Raw genomic sequence first — 13,660 nt, forward strand, 5'->3', positions numbered from 1 at the left:
CATCATGGGAGGAGCATTCGTGCTCCATCTGCTTCTCTGCTCACTGATGACAGTGTTCAGAGGATGACTGTCATCATCCATGATGGACAGTAATTTGTCCAAAGATCTCCTCTCTTTAACTGTCACCAGTGAGTCCAGCTTCAACAGTTGACAGTTTTACTAGATCGGTGCTCCACGAGATCGACAGCTGCTGACGATCAGTCATTTAGACCAAAGGGGATACAACCCGTCAGTCAGTATCAACAGCTTGTTTTCAATACCTTGTGGATCTCGCGCCTTGCAGCCATGCCTGCCATGAACTGTCTTTCTCTCACTTGGACTTTTGTTGGACTTCACGGACTTTGTGATTGAATTGAGAAACGGACTCGTAGAGCACTTCTACCATCTTGTTTTATTTGCACCTTGAGTTTAATCAAACCCAGAGGATCCTTCTAGGGATTATAAAAAGGCTAATATAAGACAAATATATGTTAATACGCTTTAAGTGCAGTTTGTAAACTATGCTTATCCATTTAAGGTTTACTTACTCAAGACATTCACAGAAAAATCAGCCAAAAATATGTCTTCTATTTATAAATCGCCACAACATTTGACTCATGTTTTATTCTATATTTTTTAAATGTAAATATTGTCTTTTCTTTCCAATAGCTTCTAGGTGTTTTGTCCAATTAAAGACATGCAAGACACACCTTTTGTTGTCGTTGTTTAGATATTTTGGTCAATTCACTTAAATCATTGTGGGGTCCTTGTAACCAACACGTTTTAAAATGAATACAATTTGACAAATATGACAACTAGTGTTAAAACGATCGCGGAATTTTGATTGAAATAATAGAACATGTTTACTTTTTCTTTTGTATCACTCCGCCAAATTAAGTGAGCAGCGCGGCAAAGCACCTGTCCCGCATCGCACGTCTCCATCCGCGGACAAACACAGCGTCACCTCGTCCTCCTGACAAGAGACGCTCAGTCCATCACCAGCTTTTATGTCTTTTTAGTTATGCTTTCCAAGATCCTCCGCGTCCTGCTCAAGCTGATGTGAGAATCTAGCATCCTCGAGTAAAATAATGGGAACCTATGGAGCAATATTGTGGATTTTTTTCAGGTATATGGGACTTTTTATTCAAACAAACGCAGCGGTGCTGGACGGACATGAACATCTGGACCATCGTGTTTCTGGAAACGGTGAGTTCCATCACGGTTTGCGGGATTTAATAAATATTTGATGGCAAATAAAAGAAAACTATTTTGTGGGCTGTTCGTGTGAACTTTGCGCATTCAGTGTATAATAAATGTTAAACTATTCAAAACCTTTTAAAACCTGTACTATTTTTGTTTTTGATGTATTTTAAAATAATTTTGAATTGATAATATACACATACAAATTCGGGTGGAATCCTGGTTTGACTAAACATGGATGATTTTTCAAGGAAAATAATTTCCCAGAAGATATTTCTGATAATAATAAGTAGCAAGCATTCCATGACAAAGATCTTTGTCTCTCTTTAGAATTAGATAAAACTGATCCGTATAGACAGCAGGAGAGAAGTAACACGTCTTTTATCCACTCCTGCCAAGGAGGTTATTCGATAACTCATAAGAAAACCAACTTAAAAAAACAAACAAGTATGGATTCGATTAGATATTCAAGAGATGTTATTAATAAGACAAGGAACCCTCTGTATAGATAAAGATGCTTTATCCTAATATTCTCTGCTATTTCCATCCTTCCATTTGTTGGTCAAATATATTGGGCCAAAAAGAATGATAAAAACTAAATACTGTAAAACTGGTTTGCCTTTCAGGGTAACAGAAGTGATCAAAGCGTAATCTAGCAAAGTTTGTGTCAAAGATGTAGTAGCAAGTCAATCTTAAGATGAGTTAGAGAAATGTTGCTCTCTGCAGGATTCAAGACTTAAAAACATATCAAATAGAATCCACACTCGCAGATTTCTTGTTCAGATATGGACATGATGGAAAGAACCAATCAACAAAAGAGCTTCTGAAGGTGTTGTTCAGCTCTCTTTTCTTGGTCTTATCGTCCATGTATAATGACATAATCACGTGGAATAAAAGCACAGTAGCAAGCAAGCGGTGTGAAAAAACGAGTTTCAGGTCAAATCAAATGTGAGCTGAGATAAGGACGTGGTTATTTTAAAGAAGAGTGTTGATTGAATTCAGTGTGAGTTTACACACTATGAATGTCGATTGGTGCGGAGGCTGAGCCTGGACTTTATATATATTATTCCTTGTCTTCTTGTGTTCTTATCTTCCCCTCTCACATCCCCTTTACCTGCTGATGTGTTGATATGGTGGTGATTTAATTTAAATGAAAACATTGTTCAGGAATAAATTAATGACTTGGCTTCAGATTTTTCCAGCAACATCTCTTTTCCTGGAACTAAAATAGTAAACTACCCCTTGTGACATTTTGAAATACAAGCTTTGAAGCACATTTTAAACATCATTGATTGTTGTATTTTCGGTTCACCTCTCCTCAAGCGTAACGCGTAGCAGAGTAAATTGTTGATGAGGAATTATCAATCCCTCTGTTCGGCTCAATTGCTTCAGAGGGACTTTTTAGCCAGAGACCCGCTTGAGTTCCACCTGAAGTCTAAATCTAATCTGTTGCCTAGTGAAGCACAAACTCGTTTAAAACGATCGATACCATTTGTGATGACTCAGTCGCTGAATTGTTGTGTTCATCCTAAAGCGCATCACCTTCGACGTGTGTGGAAATGTTCCAATCTATTCCACCTCCGAAGTGCCTGTCGGCCCTCCGCTTGGTGTCCTGCTAATGAGCACCATCGCCCGGCCAATTTGCTTCTGCTTTCAATTTAACAGTGGTCTGACGGCGAGAGCAAGAGAAGAGTCTTGTTGCAGAGATATTAAGGGTCTGCAGCCAAATGAGTGCAGTAAAGGCTCGAAAGCATCTTGACACCAGGACCTCTATGGCTAATTGTAGATTTAACAAGGCACTGGCTCGTAAAAAACTATTGCAGACACTGCAAAAAAAAGACTTCTCCGTCCTCGCAGCTCCATCAAAACGTACTTGTTTAATGGCAAGGTTTCATGAACGTACAATTTCAATGTTTCAAGGTCCCCCTTATAATTAGAATATATATTTTCAGTTATATTCAAGCATATATAGACAAGTACAATTTCCTTAGTATCTTGGTGCCCTTGGTGTATAAGGAGCAGAAGTATCACATGTTGGGTTGCCTAAGCATCTGAACTATATATTTTTCTGTTAAAGATAAAAAAATATCTATTTTGAAATGTTCCTGTTCTTTGTAAAGATTGGTAAATAAATCATGTAGTAAAACTCTTCAACTATTAATTCAGAACCTTCTCTGGACAACCAGTAAGGAAAGTCTGTGAGTGCCACGTGACCTCAGAACTGCTTAATAGAACAGACAGTCTTTTCACATTAAGTACTGACAAGACTTTCAGGGTCAGGGTGACCCGAAAACAAATGTGTTTGTGGTATCCCTTGTGTTGTGTCCTCCCTGGTTTCCAGAAATACACATGCGGTGATGGAGGTCGTGCAACTCTCAAGTCTGATCCTGACAAGTACTTTTAAACTTGAATGTGAAAACATATGTACGCACAGCTGCTCTCTCACCGAAGCACTGCTACTGTGACACTTTGTGTCATACACTAGTGGATGCAACACAAAAATAGCTTGTAAGTGTTGCTTCTTTATGTGATGAAAATTCCCTCCTTGAGCTCTGAGTTTTAGCAGCAACAAGCTGAAGATTGAAACTCAATAGTTCACTCATGGTATTATTTTACCTGACACCTGCAGGGTCACTACAGGTGTTAGTTATTTCCCACAGGAGCCACTTTTGCAGAAATCAGCCATGTTTCTATCAACTCAAAAACTTCTATTAACTGCGGTGACCTAAATAGCTCCGCCGATGCTTTGCCGCCCAGCCAACCAATCCGAGTTGTAGTGTATATTGTAGTGACCTATCAGCAAATAGAGCAGTGTGTAGAAAGGCATTATGAGAGTAAGGTATGTTATTATATTAATATTATTATTTAAAACACTTATTTTTAAGTCTAATCTCATTTCTATTATTAAAATTCTAAATTAAGTGGTTATAATTTACTTGGTCACATAGCACTTGTGTCAGACCTTGTGGAGTCAATTTAAAAATACCTTTTAATTTTTCGTTTCATATTCACAGGTGATTTATTTGTTCCGGAGTTAATATTCAAATTAATTATTTTTCCTCTGCTATGTCCTGTCACTTATTAATAGGGGACGACTGCCTATCCCAGCTACTTGGCGTGAGAGGTGGCCACCATTGACTAGTTGCCAGTCCATTGCATGAATATTGGCACGACTGTGTTATTGGCCAGTGATTCAGATGAAACAGTTTCCAGGTTGATATCAGCTTTAAAGTCCGTCTGGCATTTTGCTGTTGCTTTTGATTCAGACATGAGCTTCGTTTGTTTCATAATTCAGCTTCATTAATTTCCTGGAATGGTTTTCTGACATTGGCTCAGAGCTATGGTGTGAACAAAACCAAAACCATAATTAAAAAATGCATATCCAGCAGCTGTCACCACTCTTTGCTGCTATCTCAAGCTTTGTCATAAAGTGTTAATACAACATGCACTTCTGAGATGTAGAGAAAAGATGTCAAATAATGACTTTGTTTTATTCAGTTACTTACCACTCTACATCCATAGCAATTCACCCTTTGACAAGATTATCTTCCTCAAGGTAATGAAATTGACTATCAGCCACTGCTGTGATTAAAGTGAAACAAAGTGGAAACATTTAGATGCTTGCTGAGCAAACGTGTTAGAAGGTCTGGAGTCAACGAAAATCACACAGAGATAGGAGGCTTGCCAACAAGAGAAGAGGCCTGTGCAAATAAAAGTGGATTTGCAGACTGCCAGGTTTCTGTTTAACGTCAATGAGTTAAGTTCACATTTGTATACATAAACCTGCTACAAAAGAAGTCAATAATGGTCTTGTTCTGACAAAAAAAATGGAGGTGAAAGCAAAGCATACACCGTAAAAATATATACTTTAAAAGGACAAGACACATAATACAAACACAGGAGTCCCAGAAAATCAGGGAAAAGCCTGCACAAATAAAAAGATCTTAAGATGTTTCTTGAAGGAGTGAGTAGATCCATCAAGCCAGTGAAGAGTTTTAAGGATCGGGGAAATGTGAGTTCTTCTACTAGAGCGGCTCAGAATTCTCGCTGCAGAGTTTTGTTTTTGACAGCTCCTTCTTGTTTAGACATGTAGGACAATTCACGCTCTTAAAGAACACTTGATTATTAAGTTAGAATAATTAGAGTTATCTGCACTTAGATCACTGCCTTACTGTAGAAGAATGTGAAAATATTGTCAATAGTGAAAAGCCGATGAAAGATGACGGTCCTGGATATACAACTTCACAGTTGAACAAAAATACTTCATGGAGCAGCAAGGTTGTACCACACACGCACAAAAATCTAATTGGAAACCTGATCAAAGCACCATACCCATAATTCCCTCTGTTTTTGAGTCATGTTTCTCTAACAACTTCAATCATTCATAATTTAATCGGTAGCAAAATTGCAAGAACTGTTGAAAATGCAACTGATTTACCATTATTGTGTACCTATTCCATTTGTATGTCGAAACTTAACATAGCTTTATAAATATCAAAATTAAAGATTTTGATTCCAACTTTCCTGCATTTCCTCTAAATCTATTCCATTAAGTCAACGGGAGTCACGTCTGTTTCAGCATTTAAAATAGTTTTAAAGTTGCCTCAGAAATCATCTGCCACATAATTATTATAAAATGAATGAAGATTCTGGTGATTTGTGTACGACCAGTGCTTCCTTTCATCCATCCCTCTGGTCTGAACAACAAAGCATGTTAGCTGTGGAAGATGCTCCTCTACAAGCTGTTGCTACTGTATCTGCAGCACAACCAGACAAGAGCTCCTGCTCAGCATACTGAGGAGCGTCAGATGATTGAAATGCCAGCAGCTGCTGCGTCTGATGTGTTCCATGAACACGCTCGGATGATGTGGGTTTACACTCAGCCATATGCTCAAGGCTCATTGGATGAATAATTGCTGTAATATTTAATCTTCACTCAGATGCCAATCATAGACTAACATATGGATAGTTTTCCCATTTCATTGAGTTTATCGTCCATTTCAATAGGTACACATTATCACCACAGCTATATTTATTTAAATGTCACTGCTGAGTCGCTATCTTTGAGTCACAGGTATATTCGAAATAACTCGTGCTGAGTGTATTCACTATTAAAACTTGTGTTGGGATTTTGTAAAATACTCCAAATTAAATCAATGATTTAACTGAAAGTTAGCCATTGAACTTGTTTTTCTTATTGACATCAAATCAATTTATAGTTCAAATAAAGACTCGACACAAGTGACTTGTCCAGTCCAACATTGTGTGTTTTGTTTTGACCACACAATGAAACAATGAAAACAGTGTGTGTTGATTTGAATGTATTGACAACCCAGCTTTAGAACAAAACACTACGCTAGGGTCATTTTTCGGAAAGGGACGACACCGCTGACGTTGTGAGTCAAAAGAACTGTTTGTGTAGTGTTTTGTGGCGGTGCACAGAACATTGTAATAATGAGTATTAATTTCCAAAAGGAAACACTAATTCTGTAATAAAATGATTGTCTTAAGTCGTTCACGTTAATAATGAATGAAACAATCTAGCTGATGTTGACATTAAACTTTGGCCGTTAAATTAAATGTCTGTCTTTTCCGTGCTAGTTAATATTTTGAAGAATTTCAGGTCTGACTAAATACAAAATGACTCTGTCCCCGGTAAACTCTCTTTGCAGTCACAAAGCAATTGACCTGTCGTAAACCATCAGTTTTCCAACTAGTTACTTCCTCGTGTTGCTTCTCTTCACTGTGATTGATCCTCCTCGGCTTTATTAAGTGTTTTTGTGGAGCTTTGAGAGATAAATAATGATATGACTCACAGTAGACCATTTCTCTGGTCTTTTTTTGTTTTTTGTTCTCTGAGAAAAAAGTCTTCAAATCCATCATCATCTGACAAGAGTTTTATGGATCCGAAGGAGCCAGAAAGACTCTGAGCTGAAATAAATCTTGTACTTATGTTCCTTTTCAGCATGAGATGATTCAGTTTCAGGAATATTGTATTCACAATTGGTCACCTGGATGACTCCAGCGTCACGACTGGTTTGTATCGTAGTGACAAATATGATTTTAAATTGTATTTTTTAAAGACATGCAAAAAAGTGAATCACCATATGTATAAAAAACAGTAACTTGCTTTAAACTACTATAAAAATGAAGTTCGAAGTGGAACATTCTCCACCCTGGGTGTGTCCCAAATCGCGCACTTCTGCATTTTGAGTGCACAAGTGCGCGAAAGTGAAGTGCGCAATGACCACTAAATTGGTGCACTCAAATGGCCAGAAAATTAAGTGTGGATCGATGGACACTTTCCACCCTCAACGGCCGCCATCTTAGTGACGTAGCCACGTCACTGACGATGCGTCTTCAGAGCAGATACTGACGTAAATGTCTCTAATTTTACCAAAAAACAACACAACAGCAATAATAACAGAACATAAGAACTTGTTTCAATTGGCGAAAAAGTGCTGTCAAGTGTCTGCGATAGTGTTCCAATGACTGGTTGATCAGCTTTAAAAAGTAGTAGAAGAAGAAGCTGTCCTGTCATTTCAAGTGTGTAGTGTCAGTGTTTAGTTTGGGACAGTACTACCTTGTCAAAATTGGAGCACTGCGTAAGTACGTACACTGACTTACAGTGTACTGTAAAGGAGAGAAGTTCGCGATTCGAAACACAGCCCCCCGTCCTTCCTCGAAGTCGGAAAGTATCTGATATCGAAAACCTGCAATGGCAGCTGCCGATTGATTATGTCACATTCATACAATCCTTTTATAAGTTTATAATTAATTAATGATAGTCACAAATATATGAAGAATGATGTCCACACAATAAACAATTTTATTCATTCATAAAACAACGCTTTCTGATTGACAGACATATGTGTGTTATTGCTCTTTATTGTCATGGCACATACAATCAATATTATACAACGAATACAAAATATATATTTTTTATCACAAAAAGCTTAATTTTACCCCTACAGGATCTGTCCGTACACCATGGTTAAAGTTTACACAGTGATTAAAGTAGCGGCAACTACAAATTTCGAATACATTTTTCATTCAGAAGCCTCATTGATGACTGATCTATCCCTGCTATTCGACGTCATTGGTCACACAGAGTTAAAATATATGTTTCATTTGTGGTACGAAGTGTGATTTTATGAACTCAAAAGAGTTTTTTAAAACATAATTGAAGCTTCAAGATATGACATCATCACTAGGCGTCAGCCCGGATATTTCACAGCTTGCCCTCTGCTTGGCTTTATATCAAGTGCTGCCACCTGCTGGCTGTAACTCAATTTTGCTTTCTCAAGGCCATGGCATGGCACATTATTTAACTCATTTTATAAATATTAAAAAAGGGTCAAACCTAATGACAGGGCTTGACTCACTCTGATGTGAAACATATTCACCGAAAATGTGAGATCATGTTGTAATAATCCCTTTTGCACAGTTTTAATGAAATATATTCCGTTTGGTTTTGAACATCAAGAGACAGAAATGTGTGTGTGAGCGTCTGCATGGCTTTACGTGTACGCCTCAGTTCTTTTCCCATCACTGCAACTTTCATCTTCTCATCTTTCTTCGCTCCACACTCATCTCTGTTCACCTCTGCCCTCGTCTCTCTCTCTTCTGTTCCTCACACCAGCTCCTCTCCTGCTGACAAATGAGGCCACAGCTTGTGTAACAAGGGCATCACTCGGGAGAGCTCAGTCAGTCAAAAGCCACTGAAGCTCTCTCCGCCTTTTCCTTCGATCCTGCGCTTCCTTCCTAGATCTGCTCTTCAGCAGGCCGTTGTCAATTATTTTCACATTGTCGGTCTGTCTGGAATTTTAAGGATCTCTGCTGGAGGTCTGGTGAGGAATCCCAATGAGATTCTAACTTTCAACATATGACACCAAATTAACTGATGGTACTTGACTAGACAATATGATCAAGTTTAATTAACTTCATATCTGACGCAAGAAAAAAACCCCTAAACATCAGAAATGTTATCAGATGTTTTAGTGATAAGATTCACAGCAGTTCAGAATCAGTGGATCTTCTTATATAAGTGTTTATTGTTCTTCAAAGAGCATGCTTCTTTCAGTGCAGTTGAACAACATCCATGTTCAATGTTCAGTCAGTGGCTCATTTTTTTTATATTTTTTATATATATAGTTTGTGACAAAAATATTGGGCTCCTCATTTTTAAGGGGTTAAGTAAATAACTTTTGAATAGCTGAATAAAAATGTATGTTTCTTTGTTATATTCTATACCTACCTACATTTTTTGCTCTCTTAAATAGTCCGGTATAAAAAATATCCCAAAAAATTAGGGCCAGTAAATGCTCCATAGACCTTTTTCTGTAAAGAACCCACTTATTTCATTACATCAAAGTAGGAATAGTTCTGTGGCCCCCACTGGAAAAAAGTTTGGGTACCCCTGTATCAAAGACTGACAAACCAGGCGACAAAATAACTCAGAAAACCTTAATATTTGACTTATTTTGCTGTACATATACATATATTTTTTGACTTGTCTCCGACACCACTAAACATTCCCATTTGAAGAATTGTCAAAAACATTTTTCTGGGTCTTTTTTTGTCTTTTATGTTAAACTCTGTGTCCTTAAGATGGCAAAATTGAAGCTGATCTTATTTCAAATTCCAACCTATAAAAAAAAGAAGATAATAAGAAATAAATACCGGACAACACAACTCTCCTGCTTCTTAAAATAATGTGTTTTTCCACCAGTTCTCTTCACAGAAGTGCCCCGAGACGTCATAACGCGGAGCGGTGAAGACGTAGAGATGGCGTGCTCCTTCCGAGGGGAAGGGTCTCCCTCCTACTCTCTGGAGATCCAATGGTGGTACATCAAGGACTGTCGCGATGGGCAAGAAGCCCCCGCTACAATCACCAATGAAGTAATTCAACCCATTAAACATTCACGTTATTTAGGTCCGTAACTGTGTGATAACACAATGGAAAGTGACCCCTAATTATGAGGCTAATGCATTATATTGTCACAGTCTAAAAATATAAATTACTTACATTCTATAATGATTAAAGTTGAATCTATTTTCAATTTTTCTCATCAGCCACTTTAGCTACCAACAGATAAACTAAAAATAATCTTATATTATGTACATATTTACACAGAATACTAAGTCTATAACATGTATTGGTATTGGAAAATGCAATATTAGTCTTGTTAGAAACTCTCTGGCATGGAAATAAGAGGTTAATTGCTTATTAGCGTTTGAACAGGTTGACCCTCTGCCGTGATGGCGGAGCTCAGGGGCCCCTGCTGTGCCAGCAGACACTGTAATTGGAACTGAGAAGAAAACGGATTTTCAAACTCTCTTCCCGCTCCATGAATAATTCACACCTGTGCCTCACAGAAATACTTTCTTCACGCTTCACGCTCAAAACAGGAATCTTCTCTTGCCTCTCGTAACGAGAATGTTCCAGTTTCTGTCTCTTAACATCTCGTCCGTGCAGGTGGTGCCGCTGGAGGAGGCGACCGACGGGGCCACCAAAATAAGCGTGAGTCGACCTGTGGAACTCTGTCAAGGACAGAGACGTATATCTTTTTTATCATGCTTGTATTTCAGATGACACACAATCAACACTAAAGGTCTCATTCACTAGGATATTTGCATTGAAAATTTTCTTCTTGAGTCATGAAGATCGCAGAAATGTAACAAAAAAAATAGTCAAACGAGAAGTTGGCAAGCGGCTCTAGCAGGATTGGACTGACCTCAACTAGCTAGCTTGAAGATGAAGGTATCACTTTGATGCGGACACAATGTATGATGGACTCTGCTAACCGAAACAACCTGCTTGTTTTAGTTTCGTGTTCAAATAAGTAAGAATTTAATGACTGACTCAACATAAAAAACATGAAAAGGAAAAATAGAAATGTATTTTCAGCTTTCTCCCATGATGTCAGTAATCAGATATGTGATAAACAGGAACTTAAATATCAGGGTCTAAAGCAGGGGTGGGCAAACTCGGTCCTCAAGGGCCGCAGGGTGTGCAGGTTTTTGTTCTAACCGATCAAGCATGCACATTTTAACCAATGAGGTTTCAGCTGAAACAAGCAACACCAGACTGACAATCAACTGATTACACTCCTTAGACACCTGATTGGTCAAAATGTGTCTCTTGATCGGTTGGAACAAAAACCTGGACACCCTGCGGCCCTCGAGGGTTTGCCCACCCCTGGTCTAAAGCAACATGCAAAAGATAGATCAATAAATCAACCAAATTGTTTAAATCAACTTTATTTGAACTATCTCTAGAAAATTCTCATTTTTGACTCACCCTCAAGTCTTTTCGGAGCTATAGTAAGTAAGTAAGTCAGGGGTGGGAAATTATAATTTCAAGGGCCACATTACATTCTGTGAATGTTGTTAGGGGCCGTCAAGCAAAAAGAGAGACGAGAAAATCCCTAAAAACTTTCGCCATTAGGCCGTAAAATGTATTAAGCTAAATAAGCTGCAATTTTATTCTTGTACATATGACTTTTTTTCAAAACATTTCTTAAAATATTAAAAAATATTTTGAGAGATTAATATATAATCAAGAGGGGAAAAGTAAATAAGTGTTATGTGAAAATGTAAATAAATAATAAATGCAAAATACACTTTTTAATCCATTAAAACCATTTATACATGATAAAACTTTGACATTACGAGGGCCGCACTTTGCCCAGGTCTGAAGTAAGTAACAGTTATTTGTAAAGCGCCTTTCTAGACCAGGGTCACAAAGCGCTTGGCAAAGTTTTTATATACAACAGTGACACAAACACGCTCCACTCTGCTGTCATTGTTCAAGCCTCAAGGTTTGTCACCGCGCCGCCATTAATCCAAGAAGTCTCCACCTTCAAGGGACTCGTTGTATAAACAAAGCTGGGCGTGATTACAGCTGGCTGGAGGAGGAGGAATGAATTATTACGTCATTATGGTCTCCGCTTTCGTAACCTCTCGTTCACGGAGATTTGATACGGGCAAGAACTTTATAAAGTAATGAGTTCAAAACATGGTCAAGATGAGGGACTTACTGCATCTTGGAGAGTAAACTTCAACAAAAACATATGTCATGTGACACTCACAGACTCCCTGGTGGGTCATCCAGACAGAGTAACAACAACAGTACAGATGAACTTTAAAAAAATAGCTAAAGAATTCTACTACACAAGTCATGACTGTTCAAAATTAAACATAGCTAATAATGTCCAAATGTTACGTATTGTTGCTTTACACTATACATATTTTTGTGTGCCGGCAGGTGGTGAAAGTCTTTGGCAGCAACATATCTCATAAGCTGTGTTTGTCCAGCGTGAAGACCTCGGACTCGGGGACCTACGAGTGCCGCGTCATCGACTTCAGCGGCACTGAAGCGCAACACCACCGGGTTCGAGCCGTCCTGCAGGTGGTGCCAGAGCAGCATCCGGGGGCAGTCGGGGAGTCTGGTCAACTTCTAGCTGAGTCAGCACTCAAGCCTCAATCCCATCATGATCAGAAGACAGAAGACACGCAGCAGCAGAAGAGAATGACCGACACTAACTGTGATGGCTGTCTGCTTTAGACACACATCGACATATACTCACGTCTACAAACCATCTGGCTGGACCGTTTTGAATAATCATCACTGGTTATTTAAACATCAAAATATAGCATATGTATTAGTATTTATTATTACCTACTTATAAACTTCACCCGTTCCTTCATTGTAGTATTTTTGAAGTGAGAAAAACTGTCCAATGAAATAAGGAAACCATGAGAATTATAATGTGGAGCTTGTGATGTTGGTATAAATGTATTAAAACAATTATTCTTAAGAATGTTTCTATTTGATTGCTTCACAAAGCATTAAAGGAACATTTTTTTTTTTTACTTCTATTTGGGGTTTGTTTTTTTACATTTAAGACACTGTATCATTATACAGGTGAATAAATGTATGATTATAATGAGACTGGAGCTCATTTTCTGAGTTTGGTGTGTTGGTGTTTTATTCTAATCTAGGGTGGTTTTTGACTCAATGCCTTTACTTTTGATTGATTTATTTATATTTTATGTAAACCCCATACAAGTATGTTTTCATCTTTGATAATTGATTGTGTTTCTCCATCCATCTCTTTCTCTTCTCCCACCCAGACACTCAAGCAAAAGACTCTTCTCTCCGAGTCTGGCTCTGCTCCAGGTTTCTGCCGGTTTAAAGGAGTTTTTTCCTCAGCACTGTTGCTCATGGTGTTCGGCTGTGACCTGTTTTTAAAATGTTCTTCCCTTAACGTTATTTAAACTGTAAAGCTCCGTCAGATACTGTTACTCTGTTATGATTTGACACTGTCATATAATTGAATTATGTTATAATTGCATTAAATTATTTAAGCCTGTACACTCGGATATAAATCTGTCTGTCCATGTTTCTGGGATTGGGGGAATAAGAAGGACATTGGATGACATTATGAAAATAGACTTTCCCAGTAATCTTTTCATT

The 13,660-nt window shown here is 38.1% G+C and overlaps 1 protein-coding gene across 1 annotated transcript; it reads left to right on the forward strand.

Annotated features, from left to right (window-relative positions):
- The first annotated feature begins 1,067 nt into the window (after positions 1-1,067).
- On the forward strand, positions 1,068-13,567 carry vstm2lb (V-set and transmembrane domain containing 2 like b). Its single transcript, XM_087800734.1, has 4 exons — positions 1,068-1,185; positions 9,911-10,080; positions 10,658-10,702; positions 12,449-13,567. The coding sequence occupies exons 1-4, from the start codon at positions 1,068-1,070 to the stop codon at positions 12,746-12,748; spliced, it is 633 nt and encodes a 210-aa protein (XP_087656860.1). The 3' UTR covers positions 12,749-13,567.
- Positions 13,568-13,660: the final 93 nt, after the last annotated feature.

The sequence above is a fragment of the Callionymus lyra genome, chromosome 10, assembly GCF_982586985.1.
Source record: "Callionymus lyra chromosome 10, fCalLyr1.hap1.1, whole genome shotgun sequence".
NCBI lineage: Eukaryota > Metazoa > Chordata > Actinopteri > Syngnathiformes > Callionymidae > Callionymus > Callionymus lyra.

What these genes read in the sequence shown, in the direction of transcription:
- vstm2lb (XM_087800734.1), top strand. Translation starts at nt 1,068, where the DNA reads ATGGGAACCTATGGAGCAATATTGTGGATTTTTTTCAGGTATATGGGA. An exon ending in CCGCTACAATCACCAATGAA is followed by an intron (nt 10,081 to 10,657) that starts GTAATTCAACCC and finishes TCGTCCGTGCAG; the next exon opens with GTGGTGCCGCTGGAGGAGGC. An exon ending in ACGGGGCCACCAAAATAAGC is followed by an intron (nt 10,703 to 12,448) that starts GTGAGTCGACCT and finishes GTGTGCCGGCAG; the next exon opens with GTGGTGAAAGTCTTTGGCAG.